The 18,347-nt window shown below is 54.9% G+C and overlaps 1 protein-coding gene across 15 annotated transcripts in view; it reads right to left on the bottom strand.

The window, feature by feature from the left end:
• Nucleotides 1-18,347, bottom strand: part of SRCIN1 (SRC kinase signaling inhibitor 1) — a 190,476-nt gene that overhangs the window by 50,280 nt on the left and 121,849 nt on the right. For 12 of the 15 annotated variants that reach the window (XM_073326148.2, XM_073326149.2, XM_073326150.2 and 9 more), the window contains one exon: nucleotides 17,108-17,131. The exons of the other annotated variants lie outside the window; for them this stretch is intronic. In XM_073326148.2, coding sequence (XP_073182249.1) covers nucleotides 17,108-17,131 — 24 coding nt within the window. The remainder of the gene's footprint in view (nucleotides 1-17,107; nucleotides 17,132-18,347) is intronic. 15 annotated transcript variants of the gene reach the window in all.

Genomic DNA, 18,347 nt, shown 5'->3' on the forward strand with positions numbered 1-18,347 from the left:
TTTCCCTGGAGTGTGACAGCCCCAGAGGGAGGCTGACAAACAGGCGGACAGATGAGCTGAGAAGTGCAGGGCCAAGGAACGGCATGTTGTGCCAGGCCCTGGTGTCGCCCGCGTGTCCCTGGCTTGGGTTTTCCCCTTGGGGTGGTAGGGAGTCGGTCACTGCACAAAGATCTGCCAGGCGCTGGGTGGACAGATGGCCAGGAGTCCCGCCCCACAGCCTGCAGCTGCTGGGAGAGGCTGCCGGTGGGGACTGGTGACCTTGCTTTGCTGTTCATTGGAGGAGCAGGAGTGAGGCACACACACAACTGCCCTGGCACTTGGAGCCCGGCTTGCCCATTGCCACTCTGCCTCGTGCCGTCAGCTGCAGCACTGTCCCACTGTAATGTACCAGGCTGAAGGGCGACCCCCAGGCACCCTCGCTCCCATCTCTAACCCCATGCTGGACACCCGAAGCTGCAAGGCTGGGATAATGGATGGGAAGCAAAATACAACTCTTTCCTCTACTGTCACCCCTGGCCCAGATCCCCGGTCCCTCTCTTTCCAGCCTCCAGGCTGTCAGAGAGGGGAGAAGAAGGGGATCTAAGAGCTGCCCTCTGCCCAAGGATCTCACAGCACTCTGTAATTAAATAGGTGTTCTCCCCATTTTACAGAAAGGGAAACCGAGGCATACGGCAAGCTGAAGTAACCCTGTCTCCCAAAGCAGGCAGAACCAGCTACTTCAGAGGAACGGGTAAGAACCCCACAGTGGGCAGAGGTGGGATAATCTGCCCCTTACACAGGCCTCCTTCTGATCCCTAACAGAGATTGGCTTGAGCCATGAAGCAGGACGCTTAACATTTTCTTTCTACATTAACTATCTTAACTCCGCATATACTGGTTATCCATGCCCTCTTGGAACCTTGCTACATTGTTGGCCTCAGCTGCATCCTGTGGCGGTGAGTTCCACAGTCTAACCACACAGGGCAATTCTCTCAGAAGTTAGCATTAGGGGGCGGACATCAGGAAACAGGGGGGCCCCATGCTACTCCTTGTAGACAAGGGTGTGCGATCTGTACAGAGAATGCACAAGCTCTATCTGAGCACATTCACTACACCCCTGTGAGGAACAGAGATATCATCATCTTCATCTTCCAGGTGGGGAACCGAGGCTCAGACTGACTAAATCACTCACCCACAGCTGTACAGGAAGTCCGTGGCAGAGTAGGGCCTTGCTCCTGGGTCTTCAAAGTTCCCAGGGGTCACTAACCACTGGACCCACCTTCCTCTCCAGGTTCAGCTCACTTACTGGGGGCCTGGGGTAGCAGAGCAGCAGGAGGGCTTGTCTACACTTGGAAATTTACCAGAATAAAATAATTATTATTCTAGAAATAGCTAGTTCGGGAAATTTCCAAGGGTAGAGAAGTCCTTGGCTGTTATTCTCCCAAGGAATTGAGTTAACAAAGGGCCTGTGTAATTCACCGGCAATGCTCTCCCCTATACACCTGGCCTGTGCGGGGTGGGGAGAGAGAGAGAGAATTCTCCCACCCTGGTCTCCTCCTGCCCCACTGGCTTCGCTGCTGTTTAAGCCTCTAATGCAAAGGGGAAGGGGGCTGCTTTTATCTTTTTTTTTTCTTCCCAGAGTTAAAAAAAAAAAGAAAAGATACAATTAAGCAATTCTCTTAGCTTCCAAAACCTCCAACAACTCCTTGCTTGTCTGCTAAGAAACAACTTCATTCTATCTGCCTGGCTAGATAAGGATGCCTCTCTCCTCCTGCATCCCCTCTAGCCCCTTCCCTCCTTTTCTTACCCCCAGCCCTGCTCCCCTCTTCGCCATGGCGGATACAGCCCTTGCCAGCTTTCTGGTGTTAAACAGGCTGTGCTGGAGGAACGGAGATAGGCCCCCAAACGGGTGGAGGAGACTTGTGGGGGGAGGCTGTGAATTCAGGTGCAACTGGGGGGGGATAAATGGGGATAGGTGGGGCATGGGATTGTCCCGCCAGCTCAAGCGATGGGGGAGGAGGGCATAGAGGGACACAGATCATCAGGCTTGTCAGCCACACCGCTTCGGTATGGTCTCCTCACCCATTTTTGATACCCCGGAAGTAGCCCAGATCCAGGGCACTGGGAAGCACACGTGGCCCTAAACCCAGCCAAGCCGAAGTCCAGGCCACAAAGAGCTTTACGCTCCCCGGTGAGTCAGAGAAACAGGGGACTTGGGGCGACAGATGCAGGGAGGCGCGGGGGGGAATTGTCACCTAGATGACTGCAGAAGGGTTTGGAGGGAAGCTGCTCCGTGCATAAGGGGCAGCATCGGGCTAGGGATTGGGGGAGGGTGCATGCGGGGCCGGGCGGGAAGCAGTGATGAGGTTTAGAGGTTGATGGGGAGGACAATGGAGCCAGAGGCTGATGCGGGCTGGAGTTGGGGATGGGGAGGGACAGGTAGAGCAGAGCTAGAAGGCTCTGAGCTCCCTCTGAGCCAGGCACAAGAGGCTGGCATGTCCCAGCCCGACTGCCACGCCCGGGTCCCACCCTCACTGTCACCCCCACACCGAGACCCTTTCCCCAAGGCTTAGCCAGCCCGGTCCTCCCACCCCCAGCACTGCACATGCTGCAATCCTGGCCCCCAGGAACAGCACTGGGGGGGATCTGCAAGAACCCCACCGCAACCCCGCTGGCTGCCAGCTCCCATTCGCTCCGCCGGGTTTGCTTTCCCTTTCGGTTACAAGCGGCCTGCTCCCAGTTACTACACTCTAGCCAACCTCGCTCCAGCCTGGTCCTGCAGGGCGAATGGGAGGGGCACGCGCCCGGGGGGCAGATGCCCAGACTGCAAAGCAATGCGGGACTTCCCTTCGGCACACACCCCGGATAGGGGCATTCCCCGCTCCTCCCCTCTGACCCCCATCTGGGCTGTCCCAATTGGCAATTGCTGAACCTGCCCAACCAGGACCAACCCAGGGCTCAGAAGCAGCTGGCACGTGCCCGTACTGCATAGCGGCACCTCTCCGAGCTGCCACCTTGTCCTCCAGAACCTGAGTTTTCATTTACCCCCCAATGCCAGTCTCTAGCTGGCACGGTTGCAAAGGAAACACTCAGCAATGAGACCCGAGCGGGACTGCCAAAGAGCCTGCCGAGAGCCTGGGCCAAGAGCTCAGAGTGGGGCTGGCACCCTGTTCATCCCAGCGAGGGGCTAACTGGGCTGCCCCGGGATCCTACGATCAATGCCAACAGCGAGAACGACTGCCTTCCCGAGGTAGGACGGGAGACAGCCGGTCACAGAGCAGCACAAGCTGCTGGTTGGGACGGTACCATTTCGGTGCCAGGAAGTCCCATTGCTTCAGTGTTTCCATGCACGTCCCAATGGCAGGCAGCAAGGCCCGTGCTCCGAACAGAGCCAGAGAGATGGAGCGAAAGGATCGGCCCAGGTGATAGAGGCGAGGACGGGAGTGCAGGTGTCACTGATGAGCCAGTCCTAATCCCCGGCTCTCCCGGTGCAGGTGCTAAGGACAGTTTTGGGGGCACTCGGTAGCTATGAAGCCCGACTCTACTGGAGAACCAGTTTTTGCTGGACCTTGGGGGGGATCCCCCACAGATTCTGCCCCCCCACATGTATCTCAGAGCTGTTGAGAATTACATTAGCAATAAAAGGAAAACTAAACAGTACGCAAAAACCTCCTTTTACACACACACACGTTGGTTCCCAATCTCAGCCCCTGTCTTCCCCCAGCCCAGCCAGTCACAGCAGAGTCGCTGGGATCCCAGCCCCTAGCAGCAGCCCCCCCATGGCTAGCCCCAAGAGTTCCCCACACCCGAAGCAGCGAGGGGCGACTCAGACCTGACTCTGATCCGGAACAGACGAGCCCTTTTCATGTAGATGCTGCCGTATCAGGGTTCCTCGGGTCTCACCCCCGAAGACCCCAGGTGTCAGGCAAAGCCCCCAGGCCGGATCCAGTGGCTGGGCCTGGGCCAAGCCGCGGTGAGATGGGAAAGCAGCTGCTGCGGAGGGCTGGGGATGGCAGACCTGGAGCAGCCCGTCCCCAAACTCCCCTTTGCATGCTCCATTCGGTCACATTTTGCAGAGATAATGGCCTGGAATGCATTCAAGACAGCTGGGCTGGCAATAAATCGCCCCTGCGTGGATGGATGGAGCCCTTTAAAGGGCCCAGCCAGCCACTCTGCTCCATCAGCCGCTGCCCAGCGAACGTATCTAGCTTTGGTACTCTTTGTGTCTCCACTGCCGGGGTCCGGACGCAGGCAGCAGCCCACGAGAATGGGCTCTGCTTTGTCCATGCTTTGCAAGCAGACAGCACGGAGCTGGCAGGCCCAGCCAGGCCCCACGGCGCAACCAGTTATTTCCCGAGTAGATAAAAACACTTTCCGGCCCCAGCTCGGACACTGAGTGAGATTAACTCCCCATAATCCCCTTTCCGTCAGCAAAGCCAGCATCTGACTATGTCCCCCACCCATCTGGTGAGGCTCTGAGTGTCCTCAGCCCTGCAAGGAGACCCAGGAGCTCAGCCTCCCTGGAGCATTGGGCCCTTCTAGAGATGACAAGAACAGACCTGTCTCCAGCTCTGCTCCTCTCTCCATGGCTTCACAGAAAAGATCTGTCTGGAAGCTCAGTACGTGGCTAAACCTCAAGGGATGGGTCTGTGGCCTAGCACCTAGCCTCCCAGAAGCCACCGATCCAGGCACATTACTCAGAGAGGGGTTTTGGGGGGCACTGTGGTCCAGTGACTAGGCACAGGAGTGGGACACAGGAGACCTGCCTTCTGCTCCGAGCTCTGCCTCTTACCTGGCCAAATTTGTGCTGCTGTTGCCTCTCTGACGGCAAGCTCTTGGAGGGTCTGTACAGCACCTTGCACCACAGAGCCCTAGTCTTGGTTGGGATCAGGTGCCACTGGACCACTAATAACATTTACAGCCTGGTCTCGCGCTCAGCATGTCAGAGGTAGGAGTTAAAACGAAGGCGCAGACGCTGTCCCAAATCCATCTTTGCTCTCTTCCAGCCAGATCACCTGCCCCACTTCCATCGGGTAATTGAATGTCCCCTGGCTCCCCCTCCTTTGGTCCCCGTTTGCTTTTGAAATCCCTTGCTCCGCTCTTCCAGTAGCCTGGCCCATGGGAGTTTTCATCTCTTGCGGCTGGAAGCAGGTCAGGCAGCATTCTGCTCACGCCATGAGGTGCCCAAGGAGAAAAATGATTCTGCTAACCACAGGAAAGGAGCCAGAGCAGGAGGGGAAGGATGGCCCGAGGGCCAGGGCACCCACCTGGCTCTCAGGAGATTCTGGGTTCAGTTCCCTGCTGTGCCCCAGACTTGGTGGGTAAATGTGGGCTAAGGCCTGGTCTACACTTAAAGTTTGGACTGATGTAGCTACATCCCCTAGAGGGGTGAACAATCCACACCCCTGACTGGCACAGCTAAGCCGACTTAACCCCCAGTGTAGACGCGGCTTGGTCGATGGACAAACGCATCTGTCAACCTAGCTACTGCTGCCCAGGGAAGTGGAGTTCCTACAGCAAAGAAAAACCCTCTTCTGCTGCTGCCCGCTGCATCTACGCTGTGGGGTTATTGCCACCGAGTCCCCATAGTGTAGGCAAGCCTGTAGCCTTGCTGTACCTCAATTCCCCCTGTCCAATGGGGACACAGCCCAGCCCTGCCTCCCAGGGAGGTTGTGAGGGCAAACAATAGATCAGCGATTGTGAGAGGCTCCATATAAGTACCTTAGCTAGACAGGCACGTTCCAGTCATCTGAGCACAGTTCCAAACCCTGGGTCTATGATTCCCCATTGATAACACAAGGATGGTAATGCTGCTACAACCCCGCGTGGCCACCGGGAACTTCACCGAGAGCACTCGAACCCTCCTGCGCTCAAAGCGCAGATCCTCAACCTGCTTGAGCTGGAGGAGACTCTCCAGTAGCAGCTTGGAGACTATGACACACAGCTGTGCAGTTCCGACACCATTCTGCCGAGGTGGCACTTACGCACCAGCGGGTTTAGGGCATGCACACGGGAACTGGCAGGATTAGTGGGTCAATATTTGCAAACCATTGTAAGGAGGGAAAAGAGCGGAATGTTAATATCCACACATCCACGGCCAGGTTTTTTATTTCCTCCGAGCCTGTATATTTTCCCTAGTTAAGTGGCATTTTGAGCAGGGTTTCAGAGCACAAAAGGGATGGAAAAAACAGCTGCTGGGCACCCCTCCCCTCGACACCTGGAAAAGCCATTACACTGACACCCCAGCTGTGAATCCCCTGCTGCTCCTGCCCGGATTGCCCCAGCCAACCCAGGCCAGAGGCTATTCGGTTTCGTGCATTTGAAAAGAAGATATTGACGTGGTGTGAAATCTCACTCCCAGAGACATCCTCTCCCTGGGTGTCGGGGATGGTTTGCTTTGAAGGCAGGGCCGCTCAGCATGCGGAGAATGCAAAGGGATGGGAGTGACGGGGAGCTGGGAGATCTCGGCACAGCTGGGACGCAGCCTGAACAAGCCTGGTTTCAGAGTAGCAGCCGTGTTAGTCTGTATTCGCAAAAAGAAAAGGAGTACTTGTGACACCTTAGAGACTAACCAATTTATTTGAGCATGAGCTTTCGTGAGCTACAGCTCACTTCATCAGATGCATTCCTCATCGAAAGGTCACTGGAAACCTCCTGCCCCGTCCAAGGTGCTGCTGTCTGTTTGGGTAACTGTGTGAAATGACTTGGGGGTCCAGGTCTTGGCAAAGTGGTATCCGTATCCCAGACACGGCCACGAAGGGCTAGGTTTTCACGGCCCACCCCCTGCTTGCATTTCGCATTTGCTATGGAGCTGCCAATGCTGCTCGCCTCCAGTGGGCTCGTGATCCCCGCCTCCATCCCCCACTTTACCCGTTTTCAAACAAGCACCTTTGTGCTCTCCCCCCTGCAGCCCCTCAGGCTTGGGGGTCACTCCCCCTAAACAGCTGCAAAGCCACCTTGTGGGCCTCCTTCAAATCCCTCCTCAAAACTCTCTTTTGCTGCGACACCGACCAAAACACTAGCCCAAGGCTGGAGTCAAACTTCTCATTCTTTAAAAAAAAAGGAGTACTTGTTGCAGCTTAGAGACTAACCAATTTATTTGAGCATGAGCTTTCGTGAGCTACAGCTCACTTCATCGGATGCATACCGTGGAAACTGCAGCAGACTTTATATACACACAGAGAACCTGGATTTGTGCAGGAAATGGCCCAACTTGATTGTCATGCACATTGTGTGGAGAGTTGTCACTTTGGATGGGCTATCACCAGCAGGAGAGTGAATTTGTGTGCGGGGGGTGGAGGGTGAGAAAACCTGGATTTGTGCTGGAAATGGCCCAACTTGATGATCACTTTAGATAAGCTATTACCAGCAGGACAGTGGGGTGGGAGGAGGTATTGTTTCATATTCTCTGCGTGTATATAAAGTCTGCTGCAGTTTCCACGGTATGCATCCGCTGAAGTGAGCTGTAGCTCACGAAACCTCATGCTCAAATAAATTGGCTAGTCTCTAAGGTGCCACAAGTACTCCTTTTCTTTTTGCGAATACAGACTAACACGGCTGTTACTCTGAAACTTCTCATTCTGTGTCTCTCTCCTGGTCTTTCTCCTTTCTCTCATTTGAAGGCGGCTCCTAAGGAAATACAGTTCCCCTGCTTTTGCCCAGCTTTCAAAACCAAAACCTCCCTCCTAGACACCAGCGGATGCCTGTGACCAGGGTGGGGATGTCACCCCGTATGCACACCCTCTCCTTTGGGCTGGGATCAGCAGCTTGCGTTTTTTGTCCTGGAAACGCCACCTCCAGAAGGAAAGCCAAGGACCAGAGGCTTAAGCGCCAGATGTGCCATCTCATTACTCAGCTCCCAGCCTCTGCTCAAACACTGACATCAGGACACATCTGGAGAGGGGACATCCGAGCTCTCTAGCCATTTACTGCAGGTGCGACCCTCCTCCTGCATGTCCCAGAGCTGGTGAGCCGGCCTCTCCCAGGGGACGACAATTGAGAAGTGAACCTGGTGGTCTAAACCTCTCTGCACCTTTATGCAGTGTGCTTTGTGCCAGCTACTCCCACACCAGAGGTGGCCGCATTTCAGTGGGGGTATGCACAGTGTCATGAATGAACCAGTATTTAGGCTCTTAACTTTGGAAGTTGGGAGCGTAAATACCCTTGAGACCGGGGTTGGTATATACACACACCACTGCCCTGTAGTGGCTGAAATCTGAACCTCTCCATTGTGGGTCATGGACCCTATACTGCTAACAGAAAGTCTCCTTTAGGTCAAGTGCTGGGGGGGGGTTGGGCATTTCGAGCAGCAGGACCTGAGTTCTACCCCTACTGCCTGCATGGAATATTGAGGGGCTAGATTCTGCAGTGCAGCAAATACCTCTATGGCCACAGCTCGGTAACTGGTGACCCCTTGGGGAGGAGATGCCGTAGAAAACATTCACGGAGGGGTCAGCAGCAATTTTGCCATCACACCCAACCTCAGTTGCCACCAAAATCAAATGTTCTCTTCGCTCCCGTGACAACTGCTGGGGCTTTTCCGTGTGGAGAGGCCTGGGTTTGATCTCAGTGGACCATGCGTGATGGCTTCACTGCCACACTGCGTAATAAGTGAGAACATCGTTACTTCCTGTCCTGGATGGGACCGGGAAGCGCACAAGAGGAATGGGACAGAGAAATAATCAGGAGGCAGAGTTTCCCCCACAACATCTCCAGATGGGCCCCAGGCTGCAGCCCAGGAGAGTCCAAAGACCCCTGCAGTTCAGGGGTGTTCTGATCACGGCCCATTCCAGTTTGGGGGCAGAGGTTGATCCCTAGAAGACGTCCCCCCTTGGGTGGTTTCTAAAGCTCTCAGTTTGGCTTCAACATTTCCCCCTTCTCACCCCTTCCAGATCACAGCCTCACCCACCTCCTATCCCCCAGCTGGGTCTCACTGCCGAATTAATAATTCATCCAACGTCTAATGCTCAACATTTTGTCAGGATTATCCTGATTAACCCAGAATTAATCCTGATCTCAATGTTAACTGGATTAATGCTAAAATCGGCTTAGTGGTTAAACCGGACCCCTTGACTAACTCATTGGGCCTCGGCAAACAGATGTGTGCGGGCTGCCACTGGGAGCCAGATGTGAGAGGGAGCTAGGCAGGGACTTACCAGCCTTGGAGAGGCCCCACCAGGTATTTATTGAAGAGGTTACCCCTGAAACAAGGGTCCTGATAGCATTGAAGTCCACGCTAATCTCTGCCAATGCACAGGCAAAGTGCTTGGCTCTCCAGCAGAGGAGAGGGAGGGAGGGAAGGACGGATGGGAACAGGAAAGAAAAGAGGGAGAAAAGAGAAGGAAAGAGGGAAATAGAAAATGAACAAGAGGGAAAGAGAAAATAATGAGATAAAAAGAGAAACAAGAAAAACAGCAAAAAAAGAACAAAAGCAAGAGAGAAAATGAAATAAAAACAAACCCGAGAAAAAGAGAGAGAGAGCAGGAGAGATATAAAGAATGAGAAGCTTCTCTCCAGCCTTGGGATTTCCAGTCTCCCTGTTCCCACCTGAGCCCTCTAAGTCCTCTTGGTAGGTAGCACAGGGGGCTGCTAGCTCCCCTCTGTGTACCAAGCCCCTGCCTGGCGGGTACCTGCAGCCCTTCACTCCTCTGCCTACCTGCTGAATATTTAAAAGCCTTGATTCTCTGCAGCCTCATGAATATTGACAGCAGTTGGTTCCCTGCCACCTTAGTGCGTATTGGTGATGGGACCTTCACAGCCGCGAGCGGGTGGCCCAGGGCTGGACAGCAGCTCCATCCCCACGGAGTGCGACCCGCCTGCTCAGGAGGGGGTTGTTCCGCAGGCCACTGCCTGCTCTCCCCAGCAGTGGCTTGGCACTTTGGAGGGTGAGGGCACCGCGATTGAATCCTGCAGCACTGCAGTCCCCTGCCTCCCAGGCTGCCATCTTTGCACCTGCCCTGCCCAGGGGAGGATGCTTTGGGATTCCCCTTCAGAAGCCCATCAGTGCCGCTCCCAACATGCCCTGGAGGGGTTGCTGTTGAGCCGGTCCAGCCTCATCAGAAGGCAAAACCTCAGGCCTGTGAATCAGCCAGGCCTCAGTCTTGACCGGTGCATGGCAGCCCAGAGCTCGCTGCCCTAGCATTCCCCAGCCCAGAGCCAGACTACAGGGGCCTCTCCAGTCAGAGAGCAGCAAGGGGGGCCCCCCACACCAAGACCAACATGGGCCCCCAAGCAGGCCCGGCCTCAGACACTAGGCAACCGCTTGACAAACTAACTCAGGTCCGATGCCCATCTCCCGGTCCCGCAGCAGGACCAGAGAGGGCAGCAACATCCTCACGCAGCCTCTCCAGCTAAAGGACTCGAAGGGGGAGCCACTGGTGCTTGCCCCCCCCCGCCCCCGATTGCAAGGCCATCCCCAAAAAGGGTTCTCGGGGCAGAGCGGTCTCTCCTGACGCTACCGCAGTCCAGATCCGGCAGGTGGGAAGCAGTGCCAAGCACAGGGAGAAGGAGGGAGATGAGAGGAGTTGGCCTGGACCTGCCATGGCCCCTCTGATCACAGTGATAATCGCCAAACCAACAGCTCCCCGCTCCTCCTGACTCACTCCCTCTCCTTGAGTCCAGGGGCACGTGTCCCCGCTGGGAGCCCCACAGACTCTGCCCCAGAAGAGCTTTTTATTGGGGTGCCCTCCCCTTCTCTCCTGACATCTCTCAGCTCGCTCCCCATGAGCCCAGCAAGTGCCCTCAGCGGAGAACGAGCAGAGAGGGGAGATGCCCCGGCCTGCACTCATGACCCCTGGGGATGAGCCAGATCAGAGGGAACGGGGTCCCCAAGGGAGCAGAGCCTGGCTTGGTGACTCCTCCAGGGTGCTCAGGGAGACGGCCTTGTGGGGGACATGCAGCAGAAGGGAGACACCCTGGCCCCCCAGTGTGGGGTGGGGGAATCACAGACCCGGATTCCCATCCAGTGGGAGTAGATACCAACAGACACTGGCCCCTAACCTGCCCTGGGGAATGACAAGGTCCTGGCACTAGCGATGTGCGTGTTGAGATACCCCAGACCTGGGTTCCTATCCCACAGCACGACATACCAGCCCCACACACCAATCCCTGGGGGAGGGAGGGAGGGAACGGACGGAGCTTTCGGGAATCACTGATTCTTCTGTAAAGATGATAGCTGCGAGAGAATCCCCCATCCCCAGGCTGTTCATCCTGCAAGGCTGGGGCAGGCAGGCTGCCACCCCATGGCATTGCTTCCCAGCCCAGCGGGATTGCCCAGTGCACTTGGCCAGGCTGGTCACATCCGCAGCCAACACCAGGCGTGCTAGGAGACCGCGGCTCACTCTAAGGCTTCTAATCCATTACAGCCTCGGCTGCCACTGTCTCCGCAGTCGACATTTACCCTGGCAGGTTCCTACATCAGCTGGGTTAAGCTGAGGCCTCATTAAAGCTCTCTGCTCTCCAGGGACGCTGCCTCGCACAGCTTCAGCCCCCCAAAACAGCAAATCGCCGCAGCCTACTGGGGGATGCCCAGAAATCAGAGAAAAAGTCGGGAGGGGGGCGGGCAGCCCCTGACTTGGGCTGGCGAGCACACTCAAACCCACTCCTGGGGCATGGCTGGGGGTTTGGCCCCCACAGGATACTGAGGATCTAGCCCCCTCAATCATATATACTGTCCCCTCCTCTGGGCTTCCTCTGTTCTGGTGCTAGGTTGGGCCCTGGGCAGGAGACCCATAGCACCAACCTTGCTGCCCTATTTGGTGGGGATTCCTCCCCACCCACCCCAGGAAAGCCCCAAATTGCCGTGAGCCCCTCCACCCCAGAGAGGCTGGCAAGCGCTGGGGGAAACTTCTCCCACCCCCACCTCTGCTCCCCCAAGCATCCATGGGCAGTGCGCTGTGGCCCACTGCGGGGCGCCCCTCAGGCCAGCTGGGGCGTGAGTCACGTGGCTGCACCCAAACATCCTCACCTTTTTAGAATAACCTCCCACATATCCTGCAATAAAAGCCTGTCTCCCCAACAGCCTGAGCAGCACAGCAGAGACAAAAGGCCAGCAGGAGGGCATGGGAATGAACATTTATTGCATTCAGGAGCAGGAGTGGCAGGATTACAGGAGCTAAACCTGCTTGGTATTTGCCTGTCTCCTACGAGTAAATAGCACTGCTGCGTATAGGATTGGTTAGGCAAACACCTCGAGTCTCCAGTCCACCAGCGGAATGGGAAACGCTTCCAGGAGTCCCACACCCACGCCAGACATGAACAAACCTCTGCCCACACAGGACTTCCTAGCTGATGTTATGCTGCAGGTGGTGGGCATTTGGGACAGAACTCTGCTTGCTCCAGCAAGCACAGGGCCCTGCCATTTAAGCTACAGGAGAATCTCCATTTGCTGTTAGCAGTATGATGCTTATGACACTAAGCTGAGACATTCCAGTTTCACTCGGCAGAGGGCAGCAATGCACACTTTCCTCCTCACTCCAGCCCATTACAATAGGATGTTTCAGTAACTTTTATTCTGCTTCATCTGAAGTTTCCAAAAGTTCTGGGGCTCAACAGGAGTTTTCCTGGAAGGACTAAAAATACCTGCGCTGAGCCCTTTCTTTTCTCTCTGTTCAGGCCACAGGTGACATGAGTTTTAGGAGGTCTCATCCCTCTCCTTAGTAGGTATTTGTCCACATCGCAAACACAATCTGGCTTTAAGAGTAGTCTCTGCACAGGATCATTCCAGGAGAAAGCTAAAGGGGCAAGGGGTGGTATTGTTTGTGGAGAGCAACGAACACCGGGTGCTGTGGATCAGGATTGACGGGCATTGGCAGAGCTGTGTGTGAGATGCTCAGGACTGGAAGAGCATGGGGGTGGTGGGGTGGGGTGGAGGTGCATTGGTAGACCTGCCCCGGATAAGACTGCACAGAGGCTGCCTGCATCCTGCTTAGCTCTCAACTTGCATTAGCCAGCTCTGACTTTCACACGAGCCAAGTTCTCCCCTACATTCTACGTGTAAGAGACACCCCATGCCCCCAGCAGCCCGGGACAGGGATGGAGGGGGGTAGGGGCTTTCCCAGGCTCATGCCCTGTCCTCCAAGGGTGGGATCTCCTCCCAGTCTGGAGATCCACCCTCATTCACACTAGCCATGTTCTCAATCCTGGGATGAGCGCTCAACTCCCACTGACTGCCTTATTGCCAGTTATGCCCGGCGGGGGGAGAATGGTGGAGCAGGCCCTTACCGAGTGACTTGGGCTGAGAGATGGAAAAGTTCATCAAGAGGATCAAACTCCCCAATCTATTTGACAATTACAGGAGCTAAGGGCCCTGGCAGATGTCTCGGCTCGCCCCATCCCCGTTGCCTGGGCTGCGGTTGCTAGGTAACCGAAAGGTCGCTGGTTGCCAGGCTGGCTGGCTGAGGGACTCAAATATGCAGTGGGGCAAGGAGACCAGAAGCTCCGTGACAACAGCTGTGGAGAGAGGTTGGATTGATGGGCAGCCTGACTGATAGGATACGTCATGTGTGTGATGAGCTGGGGCTGGCTCAACCCTGCAGGGCCTGGCGTTAGGATGGGGCAGGGAGCGGACAGGTGCTTGGCACAGACCCCATGCTGGGCAGGAGAGGGCATGTCAGCAGAAGGGCCTCCTTGTCTGTCTAGGCACCTAAATAGCCTCCATCATGATAGTCCCCCTCCCCACTGCATCCTCCTCCTCCAAACAGGCTAGGGACAGAGGGTCTATGGCACGCCAGATCTCGCCTAGCTTGGCCCCATGTAGCCTGATACAGAGGGCAATCTCTCCATTTATGCAAGCTCAGAGGTGCAAAAGAGCTCTTGCAGGCCAGGGGAAAAGTAGGCAGCTTGAAAATCCCCAGGATATGCCCCTAACATCTGCTCTTGGAGAGCCTTTCCTAGGTAGACCAAGTGGCTCCCCCCTGGCTGAGTCCCCGGGGCTTGTGCCCTTCTGAGTGGTGGGGTCAGATAGCTGAGGACCATGCCTTGCATGACAGACAGTGATTTAACCCTTCATGCCCTTCCCCATATGGGGTATGGGTCACAGCCTCCCTTAGGAGATCCAGCCAGGGAGGCTGCTAGGCCATGCCACTAATCTCTCCTTCCCAGCCAGAACTGTGAGTGAATGTCACCCAGCCCCAAAGACCCAGGCTGTGTCCTCCAGAAAGAGGCACCTCCCATTGCACAGCCCCTGGCGGACCACCCCACACCCGTGCTGAGACAGCGCACCGAGACCTCCCGGCAACGCTGCCGACCTTGACAGGCTGCTGCGGCATCGCTCAGCCAACAGTTCAGTGGGGGAAGGTGGTGGGAGGAAAGACTCTGTGAAACAGGCCAACTTTGCACTGCACAACAACGGGGCGAAGGCTCACCCAGGCGCTGCCAGTGAGGAGTGGGAAAGCCAGGGTCCTCGGCCCTGCCAGGAGGGGCCTGTTGGGATGCCGGGTTGCGGTTTAGGAGGTGACCATGCCCAGAGCAATACAATAAATAATAAAAAGACTTTACCCTCAGTCCAAGGATGCCAGAGTCCTTTACAGACAATCATGAGTTAACCCCCTGCTGCAGAGCATGTATCATTAGCCTCATTTTACAGATGAGGAAGCAGACACAGGGAGCTGGAGTGACTCACCCCTAAGCCATCTGCTGAGTCTGGAACCGGACCCAGATCTCAGAACTCCCAGTCCCGTGCCCTAGCAGCAACCAGCCCCTTCCTCTCCTGGGGGGTAAGAAGCAGGAGTCATTCCTCAGAGGGGAATATCACAATTTCTATTGCTCTGTGATTTGAGCAAACAACATTCCTGACCTTGAAATATTCCCGCTGTCTGCTCTAAACGACCTTAACCAAACCAGCCTTGAGTGACCAGCTGAGAGCTGGAACTCCGGGCTGGTTGGAGACCCCGCAGCTGTGGGTGAAGCCTGGAGGCAGAGATGGTCGATGGGAGGTGGGATCACCTGTCACTGCCTGTTCCTCCGGCTTCCTGCTGCGCCCTTAACGCCGGCGTCATCTGTTACCTTGCCTGGGAGGTTTACAGAGAGGGCTGCAGCACCAATGCACGCTAAGGCAAGTCCATGGTTTTCCCGAGCTCCATTGGGAAGAAGGGTCTGAATGACCTTGAAGAGTTTCCAGCCCACATCACATCCCTGCTGCTGCTCACGTTCCACCAGCCCGTAAGATCCATGGGATGTGGGGGAGCAGCGATGTCGAGAGAGGGAGAAAAGCCTGATCCATCTCAGGCGAAGACCCAGAGCAACCAGCACGGCCCAGCCCTAGCCTAGCTCAGTCTGCCTGGCAATACTTCCCCTGAGCCAGTGCTGGGGCCCAGCTATGTTGTAAGTCAATACTCGGACACCAAGCCCCTTCTCCTCTCCGGAGCTCTGGCGAGACGGTGCCAACGAGGACAGTGCGGCTCCCCTGCAGTTCCCTTAGAGGTCACTGTGTGAATCACCGCGAGGGGAGGTTTCCGAGAGCTCTGCAGAGCCCTAGCACGGGATAAGGGGTGTGAACGTCACGTGGCAAGAGACGAGGAGCCGGTGGGAAGATGCAAGGAGGGAGCGGATAATATTCTATTCATCTCAGGATCTAACTACCACCAGACCGAGCGTGTACACAGCACCATGGGCAGCTTTACATAGACAGCCCCACCAGACAAGCTCAAGGCACCATGCAGAAGGGAGGCAGGTGTTCTCCCTGCTTTACCAATAGGGAAACAGAGGCATGGAGCAGTGACACAAGCCACACCCAAGCAAGCTAGTTGGTGCCCAGAGCCTTGCTTCAACCACTAGGCCAAGTTGCCTCTCAATGTTCCTTGTTATCTCTGCTAAGGAGACTCAAATCTCATGCTTCAGGGTATTTGTTGTCCTGCCACAAGGGCCAGGAAGGAATCAGTCTCTCCCCTGCGCAGCACCACCCACCTGGTCAGGTGCATTATGATGATTATTATTGCCTTCCTCTGACCTATCAGAGACTGGGCACTGCTGGATCCCAGGCTGGTCTGTTCCAATATGCTACGTTCGCCATCCCACATCGCTTAGAACTGGTCACATCGGGGCTTTGACACCCACCAGACAAGATCCTAACCCCTAACCCGGATTGCTGGCTTCCCAGCGGACTGACCAGCCTTGCCTATGCCCTGGTGTGGCAGCTCACAACCAGACATATCACACAGTTCCTGGTGTGCAAGGCCTCCATGGCACCACACTGCAGCAGAGGGTCCAAAGAGACTGTTTTATTGGCTTCAAACTTCAAGGTACTTCCGGGCTAGTTTTGTTATTCTTTCCAAGTCTGTTACAAACCGGATGCTAGTTGCGTATCACCCTTAACAGCTCATTCAAGGTATGTCTATATTGCACTGTAAACCCAGGCTCAGATGTGGGTTTGAGCCCTCCCCACCCCCCATCCACACACAAATCGTTTGGAGGCGGGAGATGGGATTTAAAAACAACTTCTGCCTTTCCCCACCCCGCTGGAACCCCAAACACAATAGGCTTGTGCACAAGAAGCAAAAAGTGAAGCCGATTGGTGCGGCGTAATCGTGCAAGCCCAGTGCAGATTGACACTCTGCACGCTGCACATGGTGGTGGGGAGTGGTGAAAATGGTGACAAGCAGACCACAGGGGAGGGAGGCATTTGGAACCCTCTGGTCTGTGGATTGACCAGGAACAGGCTGAGGATCTGAATTATTTCTCTCCCATCTAGGACTTTGACCTAGCACCTGGGTGAAGAATTTGAACTGGATTCCTGAGCCCACCTGGAAAGGCCCAAGCCTCCGTCTCCACTCACGGCTCTTTCCCCAGAGTCAAGGAGCCAGGATTCTGCTCTCTGCTACATGGTTGTAAACCCAGAGCAGACACCGATTGAAGTGCTTTAACTGAATTTACAGGGATGTAACTGAGAGCCGAAGCGGACTCTGACACGCAAGAGCCTGTCCTGCAGAACCTGGCAATAGCAGCTGCGTCCTTCTCATGAGCATCAACCGCTCCTGACTCACACCCCCCAACTAGCTGAACACTGCAACCCTGATGAGAGACCCCGGACTCCCAACCCCCAGCTGCGCACACAGAGATGGAGAAAGGGTGAAAAAGCGCATGCATTTTCAACAGAAGCGTGGGGGGGGAAAACAATTTCAGAAATACTGACCTTAAAGCTCCAGTAGTTGGGTTGCTAACAAAACAAAACAAAAAAAAACACAAAACAAAACAAAAAAAATACCATTAAGATGCTGCTTGGAGAACCATTGACTTTAAACTGGGAGATGAAGCCTGGTTTTGTTTCTGTTTAAAGTCCCCTCCCTCGGGTTTTGTTTAGCATCATGCTGCTATTGCCTCTTGGTGGGTGGGGGCACGGGGGTTGGGGGACCAGGGGAACATGCAGCCAGGCGATAGGGGACAAACACACATGAGGGTTCAATGCAGGTTCGGAGTCAAACGGAAGAATGGAGGGGGCATTATGATGCCAGGCCTGGATAGGAGGATGCCCCAAAAAGTTCATGCCATCATGTTGGATATTTCTAAAGACTGCTGGCGCTGCCCTCCTGGGCCGGCTTCCCTGCTGGGTGGGTCTCTCTCCAGGGAAGTTCTCTTTTAAAGGAATTCTCCCGGCCCATCCTTCTGTCCCCAGCAACCCTTGTGGGGCTGATCCTGAGGGAAGGGACCAGAGCGGAAGTAGCTGGTGCTCCTTTAGAGTGTTTGCAAGGCTAGGAGCATTGCTTGCATCTAGCCGACATGCTTTGGAGAGCGACAGGAACTGGGCCTCAATTATAGCACACAAGTTCCTGGATAGACAAGCAAACCAGAGGCCCTGGGATCCTTCCCTTAGGGTTATGTCTACACTGGAACTGGAGGGGTAATTTCCAGCGCCAGTGTAGACACATCCTTGTGGGTAAGTCCCTACTTGAATCACGGGGTGATCTTCAAATACTTGCGGCTGAGTTGCGGACAAGACATGGAAAATCGTGGAAAAGTAATAATGGACCTTTATTAATAGCGGTAAGTTAGAGAAGGCCGATTTGTTTAAGAAAAATGTGCTGGAAGGATATAAACACACAGGTTTTGTTATGCCTGCAAATTTTTTATTATTATTTTTTTAAACAACCAGATATTTTGCTGCGACTACATTACAGTCATTAAAAAAAACGTAACTGGTACACTATAAAAGACTCAAAAGTCTTAACCCAACTGCTGTAGAAATCGAGTCAGGACATTTTAGCCATTTACCTTTCACAGGCACGGAGTGTTAGTGCAATACCAATTGCACTCACAAAAAGTGTGCAAAACTGTGGACTGTGCAAAATAAGCTAATTAAAAATCAAAACTGCAGTGGAAGCCTAATGTTGCGGGAACCACAATATTACAAATGAAGTGGGGCCTTACTTACAGGA

The sequence above is a fragment of the Lepidochelys kempii genome, chromosome 27 (genome assembly GCF_965140285.1).
Source record: "Lepidochelys kempii isolate rLepKem1 chromosome 27, rLepKem1.hap1, whole genome shotgun sequence".
Taxonomy (NCBI): Eukaryota; Metazoa; Chordata; order Testudines; family Cheloniidae; genus Lepidochelys; species Lepidochelys kempii.